Source organism: Saimiri boliviensis, chromosome 1 (genome assembly GCF_048565385.1).
Source record: "Saimiri boliviensis isolate mSaiBol1 chromosome 1, mSaiBol1.pri, whole genome shotgun sequence".
In the NCBI taxonomy this organism is placed as follows: domain Eukaryota; kingdom Metazoa; phylum Chordata; class Mammalia; order Primates; family Cebidae; genus Saimiri; species Saimiri boliviensis.
The window spans coordinates 301,827,514-301,845,028 of NC_133449.1; the positions used below are offsets into that span (position 1 = coordinate 301,827,514).

The 17,515-nt window shown below is 47.1% G+C and overlaps 1 protein-coding gene across 3 annotated transcripts; it reads left to right on the plus strand.

Moving 5' to 3' along the window:
• The first annotated feature begins 1,411 nt into the window (after window positions 1-1,411).
• LOC141583561 (tubulin beta-8 chain) lies at window positions 1,412-3,603 on the plus strand. Of its 3 annotated transcripts, XM_074393277.1 has the most exons (5): window positions 1,415-1,471; window positions 1,744-1,852; window positions 1,932-2,042; window positions 2,540-2,565; window positions 2,638-3,603. In XM_074393277.1, exons 1-5 carry the CDS (start codon window positions 1,415-1,417, stop codon window positions 3,601-3,603), a joined length of 1,269 nt encoding a protein of 422 aa, XP_074249378.1. The 3 variants fall into 3 exon arrangements, with proteins under 3 accessions (XP_074249388.1, XP_074249378.1, XP_074249383.1); XM_074393287.1 differs by having other exon boundaries at window positions 1,412-1,471; window positions 2,540-3,603; XM_074393282.1 differs by lacking the exons at window positions 1,415-1,471; window positions 2,540-2,565 and adding an exon at window positions 2,399-2,539 and having other exon boundaries at window positions 1,763-1,852; window positions 2,785-3,603.
• The last annotated feature ends 13,912 nt before the right edge of the window (window positions 3,604-17,515 follow it).

The following is a 17,515-nucleotide window of genomic DNA, read 5'->3' on the forward strand; positions in this document are numbered from 1 at the left end:
AGTACTTCATGCTTACGCTGCAATTTGGAATGGGTAGGGACTCCTGACCACAAAGGGCTTTTCCATACAACATCACTCAGATTTTGAGCTTGTTAGAATGCTGCTTGGCTGCCAAAGAAAAGTGACTATAATTCACTGCAGAGGACATCAAAAGAGAGATTGACCATGTAAAAGAAAATGCCCTTGCAAATACAGTAGTCAAGGTCACTGCACTGAAGCTGATGGGCATGCCGGTCAGCATACCTAGAGCTGGGCCAGAAGGCTCTGAAGAATGGGCCAGGGATTGCAGTTTAGTCCAGAACCCTCTGGCTGGCTGACTCATGGTAATACATTACCAATTCCCAATACTAATCGTAGGAAAATAGTTAAGCACTTACACGATTGTTTTCACCCTAGAAGGGATTTTTTGTTTCAGTTAATGTCTCATTGGTTTGTGGTGATAAATCTTTTCAAGACACTAAAACAGGTGAACCTGCCCTGAGCTCTGTGCCTAAAAAAACCCAAACAGCCAGCAATTTTCTCCTCCTCTAGTTTAACCTGTCCAACATTGAGAAACCTCTCCAGGTGAGGACTGAAAACTGATTTACTTGGGTGCCTTTAAATATCTGCTAATGCTTACTGATACCTTCACTGGTTAGATCAAGACATTCCCCATGCTATCTGAAATGTGTTTACCAGAAGATATAATTCCTCAGTTTGGATCATCTAAAAGCGTGCAAAGTGACAATGGTCCATCTTTCACAGCAGACATATCCCAACACCTATTCTCAGCTTTAGGAATCAAATATCACCTTCACTCTGTGTGGAGACTGCAGTCCTCTTGAAACGTGAAAGAACTAATAAAACTCTAAAGAAGACTCTAGCGAAATCAAGAGGCCTATCTCTAACACCCGTAGCTTACTATGGGTTTCAGCTGCTCCAAAGGAAACTTATAATTAGGTCCTGTTGAGTTAGTGTACAGAAAGCCTTTTCTAACCACAGCTCTCCTAAGAGATGAAAGGACTCATCAATTACAAAAGTATGTCATCAATATAGGACACGTGCAAACAAACTCTGTGACTATGGAAGCATAAGACTTCCCCTCCCACATGGGAGGAAAATTCAGTTTCAGCTCAGCTAGGGATTTAGTCTCACTAAAGACATGGGAGGAAGTTCTTCAGCTGCCCAGCTCTCCCCAGCGTGGAAAGGACCACAGCAAGGCCACCTGATAACTCCAATAGCCATTAACCTCCAAGGGAGTCACAGGTGGGCACACCTGTGTAAAAGTAAAGCTGTTTCTTATTCTGGGAGCCCAATCCAAGGCTGGGGGAGGTGGGCACGGGGCTATTTAAGCATCGGCAGATGGCGGGCTGAGTCATTGTGTGGTTGGCCTTCCGTCTCGCGTTTCTGTTGCTGGCCTGGTCCTGCCTTGGCTATGCGGGAGATCGTGCTCACCCAAATCGGACAGTGTGGGAACCAGATCGGTGCAAAGGTTGGCGGCTGGGGCTCTGAGGGCCCAGCTTGTGCCTGCAGGGTGGCCGGTGATGTTGGCAGTGGAGGGTGTGGTACCTCTGCATGGCCAGCCCTGGGCTCCCTGCCTCGGACGCAGTAGAGCTGGGTGGCTGGTGAGGCTGCCAGGGTGAACACCAAGGGACCCAGCGGCCTGAGGGTGGGGGTGGAAGTGGGAGATGGACTGGGGCAACTCCAGCTCCCTGAGCTCCATGACTCAGCCCTGGCCTGTCTGGCCTCTTGCATCTCTTGCAGTTCTGGGAGGTGATCTCTGATGAACATGGCATCGACCCTGCTGGCACCTACCACGGGGACAGTGACCTGCAGCAAGAACGCATCAATGTGTACTACAACGAGGCCAGCGGTGAGAGCCCAGTCTTTCCCCGACCGCCCTCCTGGGAATGCCAGCCCTCTCCTCACCGATGCCCTCCCGTTCCCTTCAGGTGGCAGGTACGTGGCCCGCGCTGTGCTTGTGGATCTGGAGCCGGGCACCATGGACTCTGTGCGCTCAGGGCCCTTCGGGCAGATCTTCAGGCCAGACAACTTCATCTTTGGTGAGCTGTGGATGAGGACTGGGGTGCGGCTCCTTAGCCAGGGCGGCTCAAAGTCAGCGAGTGCCCCAAGGTCATCTCTGTGGGAACTGGAACCGGGGCCCTTTAACACCCTCCCATCCTCTGAATTACTCAATCTCTCTCTCCTAAATGGGCTATGGGGGAGGAAGGCCCAGCTGTCTCCTCAAGGTGAGGAGCTGCTGATGTGATCTCCCTGCAGGGAGCTGAGCTGGGGCGGTGACTACGGCCTTCGCTGGGAACGGGCAGGAGCCACCTGCAGCGAGTCTCTTGTTTGGCTCCTGATCTAGGTGCTAACAGGCAGCTGTCTCAGGTCTGGCTCCTGATCTAGGTTCTAACAGGCAAGGCTGCTGTCCTGTAACTTTAGGGGAGAGGGTTTAACTTGCTCCACCTGCAGGGTGAATGGTGCCTTTTGCATTGTGGTGGTGACCACCGATGACCATACACCTGGCCATCGAGTGACTGACTGTACTACCTTACAGGTCAGTGTGGGGCCGGGAACAACTGGGCCAAGGGCTACTACACAGAAGGCGCAGAGCTGATGGAGTCGGTGATGGATGTTGTGAGAAAAGAAGCTGAGAGCTGTGATTGCCTGCAGGGTTTCCAGCTGACCCACTCCCTGGGTGGGGGGACTGGGTCTGGGATGGGTACCCTTCTCATGGGCAAAATTCGGGAGGAGTACCCAGACAGGATCATAAACACGTTCAGCGTCCTGCCCTCGCCCAAGGTGTCAGACACTGTGGTGGAGCCCTACAATGCCACCCTCTCCGTCCACCAGCTCATAGAAAATGCAGACGAGACGTTCTGCATTGATAACGAAGCGCTCTATAACATCTGTTCCAGGACCTTAAAACTGACCACACCCACCTACGGTGACCTGAATCACCTCGTGTCTGCTACCATGAGTGGGGTCACCACGTGCCTGCGCTTCCCGGGCCAGCTGAATGCTGACCTGCGGAAGCTGGCGGTGAACATGGTTCCATTTCCCCGGCTGCACTTCTTCATGCCCGGCTTTGCCCCACTGACCAGCCGGGGCAGCCAGCAGTACCGGGCCCTGACCGTGGCTGAGCTCACTCAGCAGCTCTTTGATGCTAAGAATATGATGGCCGCCTGTGACCCCCGTCATGGCCGCTACCTAACTGTGGCTGCCATTTTTAGAGGTCGCATGTCCATGAGGGAGGTGGATGAGCAAATGTTCAACATTCAAAATAAGAACAGCAGCTACTTTGCTGAATGGCTCCCTCACAATGTGAAAACAGCCGTCTGTGACATCCCACCCCGGGGGCTAAAAATGTCGGCCACCTTCATTGGTAACAACACAGCGATCCAAGAGCTCTTCAAACGCATCTCTGAGCAGTTTACAGCTATGTTCAGGCGCAAGGCCTTCCTGCACTGGTACACGGGCGAGGGCATGGATGAGATGGAGTTCACCGAGGCTGAGAGCAACCTGAATGACCTGGTGTCAGAATACCAGCAATACCAAGATGCCACAGCTGAGGAGGAGGAGTTTGAGGAGTGTGCGGAGGAGGAGGAGGAGGTAGCCTAGAAGCTTCCTTTTCTAGGTAAAGGGGGAAGCAGTGTGGATTTTTTTAGTGTTTTGATAGCCGTTGTCACTACACACTTGAGTCTTTACATCTCCTCCTGTGTTTTAAAGCATTTTCATAGCAAGTAGCTTGACCTAATAAAATGTCTTCATAGCATCTGGTTTCACCTCCAACTTCTTTCTATAGGCCCTCTGGGTACTGCTTCCAGATGGGCATACTAGTGGTCCTGCAAGGCTGCAGCTGTCTTGGGCTTCTCACATCCCAGGAACCAGCAGTCCAGTGGCTCCTGGAGGGGGTCAGCATGGGCTGTGGACATGGCAGGCAGGCTTCACGCAAACTTGGGGCCGGCCTGGACCTTGGACAGCTACTTAGTGGGAAACCCGTTTCTGAGGGCAAACCTTGGTTTATCCTATTTACTGAACTTCCAGGGGACCAGCTGGGCCTCTGTTTCTGGAATTTTGTAAGTGGTTAGTGACCCTGGTGGATGATGTTCCCCACATATCATCTCAGGGTAGGAATGTGGTCAGACAGTTGGCCCTGAACCAGCAATGAAGGGTGGGCAAGTAGGGCTCCAGCCACCCACTCACCATAGTGGCCTGGGTGTGTCTGTGGCCTCATTCTCTTAAGGAGGTGGGCCGGGGTATCTAGCAGGGGCTAGTGGGTGGGAATCAAGCCCACCATCTACTCACATGCAGTGAACCCCATATGGAAGGGGATTGGGTCCTGAAGGCCGTAGGGTACAGTTGCTGGCCTGCATACTTGGGGTAGTCTCTCTCCAAAGGCACAGACAGGGTTTCTGAACGGGGCCTGGGAAGACAGGCAGGTGCTCACAATTGCCGTTTTCCCCCCTGACAACCAGTGAGGAAACAAATGCCTGCACGGAGGTCTGACCTGCCCCAGTCTGCAGGGCTGATGTTCCCTGGAAAGGTGGCTAATGGGCGTTCTCCTGTCTGTCCCCCACTCCAAAACTTCAGGGCAATAGTAATCCAAGATTGTCAGGATGAGACTGGTGAGGGTGGCACCTTTGGGGATGGGTTCTTTAGCCTTGCAGAGTCTCTTCCCCAGGCTTCTCAGGAGCCTGGACTTCAAGACCTGCTTCGAGGAAGCTGTCAAATAAGATGTGTGCATGAGCTGGGTGCTGGGCAGCACGCCAGGACAGTGCTCTTCTACGTGGCTCTTGTAGAACTTGTCCATGGCCTGTGTGATGACATCTTGGTAGTTCTCCACCCACTCATATCAGACAGGACAAAGCCAGTATAGCCAGGGGGTGGGGAGAAGTACAGGATTCACCCCAGGTCCCCCGGGCACACCCACCTGCCTCAGACGTGTCGGGGAAAGCAGGCGAGGCTCCTCTTTTTATTGTCTGAATGTTGGCAATGGGCTACTGGGGGCAAATGAGAGCAGGCAAAGAGGATCGTACCTCATCTTGAAAGAAGTGGCTCCTGGAAGTAGCAGCGAGGTGGGAGAGGTCCCCCATGCTCCCCCAACCTGTTCTTGGAGCAGGAAAAGGGGCCTCTCTGACAGCCCTCCTCAGTGGCTTTCACTGTTTGAGGGGTATCCTTGTCCAGCCCAGCCCAGGTGCACACCCACTTGAGATGACCTTGCATGGATCCTGTTGGGAAGGTTCAGCTGCAGCAACCACCGGAACTTGCTCATACCTAGTGTCTGCACTCGAGCATGGGGTCAGATGCGCCTTCCTCCTGTAGCAGTAGTGGTACAGCCAGAGTGGCAGGGGGGCAAGTCACTACTGCAATTCTCACCTGAGTCTAGGGGTTGGGATTGGTACCCACGTATTTCCCAATTACCTGGTTCCATCTGAAGATTTTATGGATAGGAGTGGTGCTCTTTCAGGCATCGTATCCATATGCTAGCTACAGGTTTGGGTTTCCAAAGTTTCTAGAGTCCCCCTTCCAGCCTGGCAAGCATGGCGAATAACAGGGGAAGAACGTTAAGCCTGAAGGCAGCAGTACCTGTCTGGGTATGTTCTCTACCCCTGGTGGCCCCTGACCCCTAGTTGTTTACTTCCTTGGGTGAGAGTCAGCTTAGGATCTCAATATTTTTGTAGGACTTCAGAACTGTACAGACAGAGGCCAAGGGGAGCAGCATCTGGAACCGGCAGCTAACCAGTGTAGTGGGGGTCATACGACTCAGCTTGGTTTCAGCAGGGAATTCAGGGAGGCTTGGATTTGCTGAAGCCCTAGATGAGCTTGGGCTTGGATATGGGAATGATGTGGGGCAGGGGCCCTTCTGTACGCTGGAGTCTTTGCGTAGTTGTACCCTGGTACATCCACACGTGTTCCCCACCTGGAGTGCAGCTGTGGATAGAAGCTGGCATCGTTGTGGAGGGAAGAGGAGAGGAGGAGGCAGGATGAGTCTCCAGGGCAGCCCCAGCAGCCAGGAAGGGACTCTGCAAGTGAGATGCAGATCCGGCCTGTGGGCCACTTAGCAGCTGCTTGGGCGGCTGCAGATCACCTGACCTCTGCTCACCAGGAAATGGGAGTTGCAGCAGCACTTACCTTCTGGGACTCCTGCAACTTGAAGGGAGAGCATACATCATGTGCTGAGAACGCACCTGACTCAGGCAAGCTTCTCCAACAGCACCGCATCAGATTAGCATCCAACCTGTATAGGACAGCACCAGAACTCCCTATTCCTCATTGCAACTGTAATAAAAGGGAGTCTCTGTCCTAGGGGAGCAAGCACAGGCATATGTGTGCAGTGGGCACATGACCCAGGTCGGGGAAAGGTCCTTGGATATATGCTGGTTTCACCAGGAATCTGTGGTGTGGGTTTGGCCTCGACTCCTGTACCCCTGGAGGCCAGTAGACCCCTGCATGGGACCAGGACTGGGAGGTGGGCGGGTGGACGGAGCTTTGAGGGAAGCCATTGTTTGGCTTCATGGGAAGGTGGTTGTTGATGGTTCGGTTTTGCAGGGCCTGTGTGATCACCCAAGGAGTGCAAATTGCCTTTAAAAAAAAAAAAGCCAAAATGGACACAAGCTCACCAGTTGACAAGGTGAGGAATGCTGGTTGTCGTCCTCACCTGCCTTTTCCCCAGAAGTAAGTGGTGTTCAGAGGTGGATTTGGTTCCTTCCCAGCCTTTCCCCTTTGCATGTAGCTGTGTGCCTGTGCTTAGGTGTGTACTCACACATGTTTCCTGGCGGGGTTACTTTTTTGTTTTGGGGGGCATAACTGGTGACGCAGCCTGGCATTTGCTTACCTTGTCTTTTAGTGTGGAGTCCTCTATAGAGTGGGCATCGGGTACTTACTGGCTGGCCTTAGCTGTTTGGCTGCCCCGGTTTCTGCCCTTCACAGACATGCTGGCCACCCAGTGTGACATGCAGTGGGCTTGTTCGCAGCTAGTATGATGAGACTAGTGAATAAGCTTGCAATTCCTTGGCAAGGAAATGAATGGTAGGTTAAAAAGAGTTTCAAATAATCAGCTGGGCATGGTGGCGCGTGCCTGTAATCCCAGCTACTCGGGAGGCTGAGGCAGGAGAATTGCCTGAACCCAGGAGGCGGAGGTTGCGGTGAGCCGAGATCGCGCCATTGCACTCCAGCCTGGGTAACAAGAGCGAAACTCCGTCTCAAAAAAAAAAAAAAAAAAAAAAAAGAGTTTCAAATAAAAATTAATGGCAGAATAGCAAGATAAGAAGTTGGATATATTCTTTAAAGAAGTTCCTTTGTTATGGATGCATAGTATTCCATGGTGTATATGTGCCACACTTTCTTAAGCCAGTTTCTTTTACAGACTTTGCCAGAGAGTGTGGAGATCAATACTCCCAGAGGCAAGACCAGGTTAGCAGTGAAAGGGTGGGGGAGTTCCAGTGTTTAAAAAGTCCTTCTCTTACATCAGTAACACTTAAGTCCATTCTTAGCTCTACTTTTGCTTTGTCAATGGGGCCTTGGTTTCATGACCATAGGTAAATGTCCCCTCCAAGCATTTCTTTTTCTTTGCCCTCCAGCTGTTAGTGACAGACCTTGCTTTAATAAGAAGCAAGGGGTAGGGCAGGAATTTCTCATCACACTGTGGGTGCATGTCTTGTGTGCATGTGTGCAGAAGTATGTGCTTGATTTGCTCCTGAAATGTTTGAAGTGAGCCTATGATCAAAAGCCAGACATTACAGTGTTAAGCGAGTGGCCTGTGATTCTGAGTTATCTTTGTCAGCATTCCTTTCTCAAGGTGCTGAAAGAAGACATGTTTCCTTGCTTTCTAAACAACCTCGGTTAGGCATGAAGGGGAGAACCAACTGATTATAGGGAACTGTTAGTTTTCAAAAGGCCTCATTGCCAGTGGAAAGGGGAGAAAGAGGAAAAAAATGACCCTGCAGAAAGCAAATGCTCTGATGATTCATGCATTACTTGCCATTTTTTTGCATAAGAACTAAAAACTAAACACTGCTTGTGGCTCTGAATTTCTCAGGGGGAAAGGATAAAAGGTTATTTTCCTCTAAGGACAACACCTAATATTTGCACCACAGGGTGAAGTCATTTTCACAAGCATTATTTTGTTTGCCCATGTTCATCCTCAGGCTGAATTAGACTTTACGTTTCATTTTTGACTGACTCTGTCTCTGCTTGAGCAGTGGTTGGTAGAGGTCCTTCACGTCCCTTGTTAGTTGTATTTCTAGGTATTTTATTCTCTGAGTAGCAATTGTGAATGGGAGTTCACATGATTTCGCTCTCTTATGGCTACTACGGGTGTATAGGAATGCTTGTGATTTTTACACATTGATTTTGTGTCCTGAGACTTTGCTGAAGTTGCTTATCAGCTTAAGGAGATTTTGGGCTGAGACAATGAGGTCTTCTAAATGTACAATTATGTCATCTGCAAGTAGAGAAAATTTGACTTCCTCTTTTCCTAATCGAATGCCCTTTATTTCTTTTTCTTGCCTGATTGCCCGGGCCAGAACTTCCATACTATGTTGAATAGGAGTGATGAGACATGGCTGACAGAAGTTTTCTGAGTGACCCAGAAAGTCCTCAGTATGAGATAGTGTGATGGGGGATGCAGTGAATCCATTGCATCTCTGCTGGAATTGCTTTCTGGAGACTTGGAGATGTCAGGGTTGAAATGTCACACAGGAAGTCACTGGGCTGGTAGATAACTAGAAGAGGGGGAGAGTTAGTCCTTATTTTGTACCTTGGTTCTGCCACTTTCCAGTTCTGCTGCTCCTGCTAGGGAGATTATGTTAACATACTGGCACCAATAATAATCACTGAAGGTTATGAGTTCTATATAGTAAGTAGCATTTGCCTCATTTTACAGAAGAGGATACAGCGTCAGAAAAGTTAGTTGCTTTCCCTAAGTTCCCTGGACACATTTGTTACCTGGATGCAAACTCAGGCTCTGTGATGCCACGCCCTGTGAGAATTCCATCACATCATCACTATCTTCCCCAAATGGGTTTGGCCATAATTGGACACAGGAGAGACCTTTTGTTAAGGAACCATAGCCACATCAAGGAGTGGTTTGGACTCTCAGCATGCTGCCCACTGGTAAAGCTCGCATGTGTTCTGTTGAGTGGTTTATATAACTTAAAAAGACCCAGTGATAGTGCTTCGATGTTGACCAATAACAACAAGACTCTTCTGTTCTCTTTTGTCTTGTATTCTCTCTCAAATTCTGTGCTCTGATTAGTAGCTGAATCTCTCATTCCTACCAAACGATTCAATTCAGGTAAACAAGTATATTTGTTTGTAGCATTACCATCACTCTAATTCTTGGTAAGAAAGGGAGAACTGAGCCGTCTTTCATAAGATTATTGGAGAGAGTACTGTGACAATGCACTTACAGTACTTAACACAGTGCCTGGGATAGAACAGCACCTTTTATCAGTCATAACTCTTATTAGTGCCGTTTTAAACTAGCTGTGCTTGCAAGTATGTCACTTGGCCTCAAACCTTCACAACTAGCTGCCGATGTATCTGCAGCAACACCCAGCTCCAGTGCACACAATTTCTAAAGTGTCTGATGTCAGGGTTTTGGATGTAAAGATCGCTCACTTTTTTCTCTTTCTCAGAATTGGTCTCTGCTTTCTTTTCCCATGACTACTTCATTTTTAAGATAATTTAAAAATGCAAAGTGGTTTTGCCTCAGAAGTATCATAAGTATAAAATAATAATGGCAGACTCATCTTGGAAACCTTATTATACCCTCTCTAAGGGCAAATATCTGTTTATTCAGGTCCAACCCTTCACTGAGAGGCAATGAGATTTAAACCCCTTGCCCATGTCTCAGGGCCTGTTCAATCTTAGAAGAGAAGTTCCTCCCTGTGATTCCCAAGGCAGACAGTGGTGAATTAATTCTAATGAACATGGAACAGTCAGCCCATTTGTGTCCCTGGGATGTGACCCAGGGGGTTAATCTCCCATCTCCTGGTTGATCGCTTTCATGCTCAGGCTGAATTAAATCTCAGTTTTCACTTTTGATTGAATCTGTCTTTGCTGACAGAAGTTTTCTTGGCAACTCAGAAAGTCCTCAGTATAAGAGTATATGATGGAGGATGCAGTGAATCCATAACATCTCTGCTATACTTTCTGGAGATTTTGAGGTGTCAGGATTGAAATGTCACATGAAGTCACTGGACAGGTAGATAACTGAAGAAATGGCCCCATGAAGGCATTGTTTATCTCATTACAAACATATCTGGCTCCTTTTGAGAGGCAAATAAGGGAGGAAGAGAGTTATTCCTGAATTTGTACCCTGGTTGTGCCACTTACCAGCTCTGCTGCTCTTGCTAGGAAGATAATGTTAAAATATTAACACCAGGGCCGGGCGCGGTGGCTCAAGCCTGTAATCCCAGCACTTTGGGAGGCTGAGGCGGGTGGATCATGAGGTCGAGAGATCGAGGCCATCCTGGTCAACAAGGTGAAACCCCGTCTCTACTAAAAATACAAAAAGTTAGCTGGGCATGGTGGTGCGTGCCTGTAATCCCAGCTACTTAGGAGGCTGAGGCAGGAGAATTGCCTGAGCCCAGGAGGCAGAGGTTGCGGTGAGCCGAGATCGTGCCATTGCACTCCAGCCTGGGTAAGAAGAGCGAAACTCCATCTCAAAAAAAAAAAATATTAACACCAATAATATCACTGAATGTTATGAGTCATTTTATCCTCACTACCCAAAATGTGGTTCTTGGGCCAGCAGCATTGTTATTTCCTGGATGCTTGCAAGAAATGTAACCTCTCAGGCTATACCCCAAATTACTTAGAAATTCTGATTAAATGAAGAAGAATAGGCATCTAATCAAATCCTCTGAGTAATTTGTATGCTCTGGACAGTTTGATAATTGCACTTGCAATTATCTCATTTCTTCCTCAATGATACTAAAGATACTCATTTTGTAAACTCTATCTCCTGGTAATACTAAACACTACCCTGCTTTACGTGGAAGGAAACTGAGGTTCGGAGAGGTCAAATGGCTTGCTCAATATCATACAACCAGAAAGAGGGTTTGAAGCTAGGTTCTCACCAAAGCAGATACTCTTAACCACTATGCAGTTGGGAGGCTTAAATAAGATGCTAAGTATCCATCATTCAGCAGAGTACCTGGCCCGCCATAGATGGATGATACATGCTGGTAACCTTCTCTGTTACTTCTCTTTCTCTGTTTTGGTTATTTTCAGACTTCCAGATGTTCCCTTGCCATGGCATTGATGTTGGTCCACCCTAGATAAGAGGCCCTAACTAAGTTCCTGGCTCCCCCTTGACTAGGGCAGTGATTCTTGACTGTGCCTTGGAGGGAGTGATGTCTGTTTTCCCTCTGGATCCTAGAGGGTATCCTAAAGGGTATTGCCAGCCCCTCTTCTTCTCTTCATCCCCAGTGAAAAGAACTTGATGATGTTTGCTCCTGACCATGAAGCTGGGAATGAAAGTAATGCCCTGATAGGCTGGCTGGCATCTTGTTCTCTTCCTCTTGACAGGTATCATGGATTTTCCTAGAGCAGACATGGGATGAGTTCAGGATTTTCATCCTTTATTTATTTTGGTCCTGGGAGTTGCATAAATGGACTGGTCTTTGTCGAGGGGACTTGTGGTTTCACACTTTATTTTTATTTGGAAAAATAAAGGGTCCTGATTTATAGAGAGCTTATTTCTAAAAAGGATGAGCATGTTCATAGTTAACCAGTTGCCAGGGTTTTGGTTTCTCAGTAATAAGTATGTTAAATCATACAGGACAGGAGAATGGTAGAAGGATTGAAAGACAAACATGAAATCTTTTGACAGGTAAATAAGGATGGAGGAAGGGGAGGAGAGTTAGTTTTGTTAAATAAACAGGAGTATAATTGAGTTCCACATTCCTATCATTTCTAGACCCAATTTTTCAACCAGATGTAGCTCAGATCTTATTAGGTGTTCCGTAGAAGACAGAGCAGATCTAGAGCCTGTGATATTCACACCACCTAGTCAACCTTATCTCAGGCTTTAGACATGAGTACATGGTGAGGAAATGCTTTGGGACAAGATGGAAAACTCCTGGGGCAGCTGGGTGAAGATTATAGTGAATCAGATCATTGAAGTAACTTCTCTCATTTGATTAATATCCTTGAGAAGGAGGTTAGGGAACTGACGGTAAGTGTATTTGTGACTACATTTTAGGGAAAGAGGTCTGAAATCAGGAGAAGACAGGAGAATGTACATACATTCTCTTTGGAGAGCCTATTGTCTGTAACAGAATATATGTTAGTTATTTATTGTTACATAATGAATCTCCTCAAAAACTAAGTGACTTAAACAGCAACAAATGCTTATTATAACACATTCTGTGTGTCAGAAATTCAGGAGTGATTTAGCTGCATGGTTCTGGCTTAGGGTCTGTCCTGGAGTTATAGTCCAGATGTTGGCAAGGACTGCAATCTCTGAAAATTTAAATGAAATTTCTAACGGGACCAGAAGAACCATTGCTAACTCACATAACTGGAGATACTGTCTCTTGGCAAGATGCCTCTGCTCCTTGGACATTCGGGAACCCTTTGGAGTGTCTTGAGTGTCCTCACAACCTTGTGTCTGCCTTCCCTCAGAGCACACGTTTCAAAAGAACAAGAAAACAGCTGCAATCTCTTTTGTGACCTAGCCTCAGAAGTCACATGTTGCCATTGCCACAATATCCTATTGGTTATACAAGTCAGCCCTCTTTCATGTGAGACAAAATTATACCAGAATGTGAATACTGGCAGGCGGGAATCACTGGGGGCCATCTTTGAAGCTGGATCTCATAAAAGATAATATATAATTATTTAGGGACTGGGGCAAGTGGGGCATTCTGGGTTCGTAATACTCTCCTTAATTGTGTGATCTTAGATCATTTGGAATCTCTTGGTCTCTGCTTCTTAATCTCTAAAAACATTAGAATGATCTCAAATACTCTAATGCTATGGGATTTTGGTCTGATGGAAAGGTAGAAAACTTGCCACCTGATGACCTCAGTTTGAAGTCCAACTCTCTCTCACTTGCTGGAAGGTCTAACGCAAGTCACTCCCAGTTCTGAAGAATGGATTTTTGATCTGCCAAGTGGGGATGGTCCTGAGGATTAAAAGAGACAATGGATGTGGAAGTGTTTTAAAAATTTAAGTTCTATGCACTCGTAAGATGTTTTATTTCCTCATAAAAAAGCTGAAGTAAAGGAAGCCAGAAGGAAGTATCATTTTATTTTCATTACATTAAATGAAAATAAAATTACCTTCTACTCTTCAATGAATTATGAGCCCTGGAAACAGGCTCTTCTATCTGCAGGCTAGACTGTGATCTTTTGAGTTATGCCAGGTGGTTATGAGGGAATGTGTTCTCTTTCTGGGTCCGTGAGGGGGTGTAGCTTTAAGGGCAAGAATTTCCCAGTGCCATGCCCTGCTCCCATCTCTCTCCATCCAGGAGATTCAAATGTTTATGTTTGAATTTCACAGGAAGGGGAAGAAACTAAAAGTCAATCACTCCAGAGGAAGTTCTAAGAAACTCCTTCCATTGGCTCAGCGTCTTGGAGAAGGTGGGGGTTTCTCCCAGGATAAAAGTCCATGCTCCCTCACCTGCACTGGATTTCCAACTTTCTGGAATCCCCTCCTACATGGTAGGAGGTCCCTCTGGGATTTCCCCTCTGGAATTCCCTTCCACACTCTTTGTGGAAGCCTTTCTCTTCTCCTTTCCTTCTCTTTTCTCTACCTAAATAAAATCACCTTTCTGCAACACCGTCTTTGGTCCAGAATTTAACTTTGCAAGCATACAGTGCAGCTGAAGCAGTCCCACTGCTTATTCTTTAAGAGGTTGGAGGTCAAGAACCCACAACATCCAAGAAGAAACCTGGTTATAGTTATTATAATAGAAACTAAAAGCCATATTATTTCACATGTATGCTTTACAACTTAAAAAGAGCTTTACTGACATGTTATTTAGGCCTCATTTTTTTTTTTTTGCCAGTATAAAATACCTTTTTTATGAAGGTACTTTTTAAACAAGTAGTTTTTAGAAATGTGAATGTATGATTTTGGAAACTTCATGCTGATTGTTATTTTTAGGATTGCTTATCACCCTCACCCATGAAGTGGGTAAAGTTGGTCAAGTAGATCTCCTCCTTATCTTTCACACATGAGTAATTTGGATCTCAGAAAAGCTAAGTGGCTTATCAAAGACTCAGAGCCACTCAGGATGAATCTGTAAAGGCACATCTTATGTCTGTGGCTATTTTGTTTTACTTTAAAAACTGCTTTAAACCACTGAGGTGAAAATGACAACCAAACTAATCAAAATCATTATTAAATTCTATAAACCCATCTTATGTTCTTTCCTGATGCCAAGTACTAGAGTCATAAAGATGAATGAAATGTGGTTTCTCACCTTGTGTAGCTCACTTACTGGTGGAGATGGTGGATAAGGCTAGACATGCAGGTAAATATTTCAAGATAGTATGATACATCTCACTGTAGAAGTTTATTAAAAAGTATGTGCCCTGGGGGAAAAACCAAAGACCAAAACATGATCTTCTGATTGAGGCTGTAAGAAAGGGAGCAGGGGGCCTTAAGCTGTATGGTAGAGGCAGGAAGGGAGTTGTTGAGTAGATTATGCTGGGCATCACACAGTGTGCAGAACTGTGTTAGGGTTAGGGCTAGGGTTAGGGTTAAGGTTTAGGGTTAGAGTTAAATGTTAGGGGTTAGGGGTTAGGGTAGGGTTAGATAGATTTTATTCATAAAACTGCAGGGAAAGAGAGACTCCAGTGTAGAGCTGGGCTCAATTCCAAATACAACCAGAACAAGTGGACATTTTTAGCCAAAAAACAAAATGTAGGCTTGGGGAACATGGATGGATGGAAACTTGACAAGAGGAGACATCAAGTCTGGGAGGATTCTGGCTGAACTGACCTGATGGTATCCTTACCAGAGGCAGGCAGGTAGGCAGTTAGGCATCACCTGGGGGATGGTGGAGGTGAGGAATTTAATCAGATGCCAGGTATCAGGGGTAAGGAATTCTCTCCTAAACCTTCTTAACAGTACTCCTATTAAAACTCCATTATGCAGGGAAGTACATGACAGGCCTTGTTGAGTAGAAGGCCCAAGAGAGCATGGTTAAAGTTTGGTCAAGCAAAGAATCTTGATTGGTGTCTTGGCTTGGCTTCTTGGAGTTTTCTGGATCTCTGTTTCAATGTCTTTTGTAATTTTTAGAAAACTTTGAGCCATCATATCTTCAAGTTTTCATTCTGACCTATTTGTTTCCTACTTCTGGGCCTCAATCACATGTGCGTTAGTGTGCTTGATAGCACTCAGGCTCTTGGATACTGTTGTTTATGTATTTGGGTTCCATTGTGGGTCATTTTACTGGCCTATCAAATTTCATGGTTTCCTTCTTCAGTCATAGAGTTGACTAATAATCCCACTGAAGAAAATCTTCACGTTTTGCCATGTTTTCTCGTATCTATGGTTTCCTTTTTATCTTTTTCACACAACTTCTTTCTTTGTGCTGAAATTCCTGCTGTATTCAGGCATGTTGCCACCTTTTCCACTTGAGGATATGTTAGTGATATATCCATTTATTTAATTATTAGTTTATTTATTTATTTTTATTTATTTTTAATTTTTAAGATGGGGGTTTCACCGTGATGGCCAGGCTGGTCTTGAACTCCTGACCTCAGGTGATCCACCCACCTTGGCCTCCCAAAGTGTTAGGATTACAGGCGTGAGCCACAGCGCCCGGCCTACTTATTTATTTATTTATTTAAACTATTTACGTGTAAATCTTTATTTATCTGTATCTTTATCATAAAGAATCTGTCTCCCTTTTTTGGTGTTTGACTGTTGACAGCTTCTGAGCTCCAGCCCTCCCTCTTTCCCTCTGCCTAACATTGGGCCTGGTGATAAGAAAGCCCAGGGTTTCCCTCCTCTGGTGCTTGCAGGAGATTGAAGCCATGTAAGCCCTTCCTGTGCACAGGAATCTTCACCAGGGGCCATCCCCTGCCACCGTGAATCCTCAGGACTCTTCCAGCTCTCTCAAGCCAGTTTTGGGCCTGCGTGGGAGATCTGTCCTGATCTCCCCAGAATGCCTCATTATGTGGGTAAAATCAACCTTTTAACACTCTCCTGTGGCATGTGTTTGCCTCATTCGTTTCAACATGTGAACCAAACTTGGGGTGAGAATCCACCGTCCATAGAGAGTGGCCAGGACAATCTGACAGCTGCAATATTGGAGTCATCTCTGAGTCTGGTCCTGTTGATTACTGTGTCTGCTGACAGTGGTGTGTGCTGGGGTGTGTGTGTCGGGGTGTGTGTGTGTGTGGGTGTGCGTGTCAGTCTCATCATCTCTGAGTCTGGTCCTGTTGATTACTGTGTCTGCTGACAGTGGTGTGTGCTGGGGTGTGTGTGTCGGGGTGTGTGTGTGTGTGGGTGTGCGTGTCAGTCTCATCATCTCTGAGTCTGGTCCTGTTGATTACTGTGTCTGCTGACAGTGGTGTGTGTGTGTGTGTGTCAGTCTCACCATCTCTGAGTCTGGTCCTGTTGATTACTGTGTCTGCTGACAGTGGTGTGTGTGTGTGTGTGTCAGTCTCATCATCTCTGAGTCTGGTCCTGTTGATTACTGTGTCTGCTGACAGTGGTGTGTGTGTGTGTGTGTGTGTGCGTGTCAGTCTCATCATCTCTGAGTCTGGTCCTGTTGATTACTGTGTCTGCTGACAGTGGTGTGTGTGTCGGGGTGTGTGTGTGTGTCGGTGTGTGTGTGTGTCGGTGTGTGTGTGTGTGTCGGGGTGTGTGTGTGTGTCTGTGTGTGTGTGTGTTGGTGTGTGTGTGTCGGTGTGTGTGTGTCGGTGTGTGTGTGTCAGTGTGTGTATGTGTGTGTGTGTGTCAGTGTGTGTCGGTGTGTGTGTGTCGGGGTGTGTGTGTGTGTGTCGGTGTGTGTGTCGGTGTGTGTGTCTGTGTGTGTGTGTCTGTGTGTGTCGGTGTGTGTGTGTGTCGGTGTGTGTGTGTGTCTGTGTGTGTGTGTGTCTGTGTGTGTGTGTCTCGGTGTGTGTGTCGGTGTGTGTGTGTGTCTGTGTGTGTGTGTGTGTGTCTCGGTGTGTGTGTCGGTGTGTGTGTCAGTGTGTGTGTGTGTGTGTCGGTGTGTGTGTGTGTCGGTGTGTGTGTCAGTGTGTGTGTGTGTGTGTCGGTGTGTGTGTGTGTCGGGGTGTGTGTGTGTGTGTCGGTGTGTGTGTGTGTCAGTGTGTGTGTGTGTGTCTGTGTGTGTGTCGGTGTGTGTGTGTGTGTGTGTGTGTCAGAGTGTGTGTGTGTCGGTGTGTGTGTGTGTCGGTGTGTGTGTGTGTGTGTCGGTGTGTGTGTGTCGGGGTGTGTGTGTGTGTGTCGGTGTGTGTGTCTGTGTGTGTGTGTGTGTGTGTGTCGGTGTGTGTGTGTGTCAGTGTGTGTCTGTGTGTGTGCGCGCGCGCGTCAGCCTCATCCTCTCTGAACGCCACAC

What these genes read in the sequence shown, in the direction of transcription:
- LOC141583561 (XM_074393287.1), top strand. Translation starts at nt 1,415, where the DNA reads ATGCGGGAGATCGTGCTCACCCAAATCGGACAGTGTGGGAACCAGATC. An exon ending in GGAACCAGATCGGTGCAAAG is followed by an intron (nt 1,472 to 1,743) that starts GTTGGCGGCTGG and finishes CATCTCTTGCAG; the next exon opens with TTCTGGGAGGTGATCTCTGA. An exon ending in GTACTACAACGAGGCCAGCG is followed by an intron (nt 1,853 to 1,931) that starts GTGAGAGCCCAG and finishes CGTTCCCTTCAG; the next exon opens with GTGGCAGGTACGTGGCCCGC.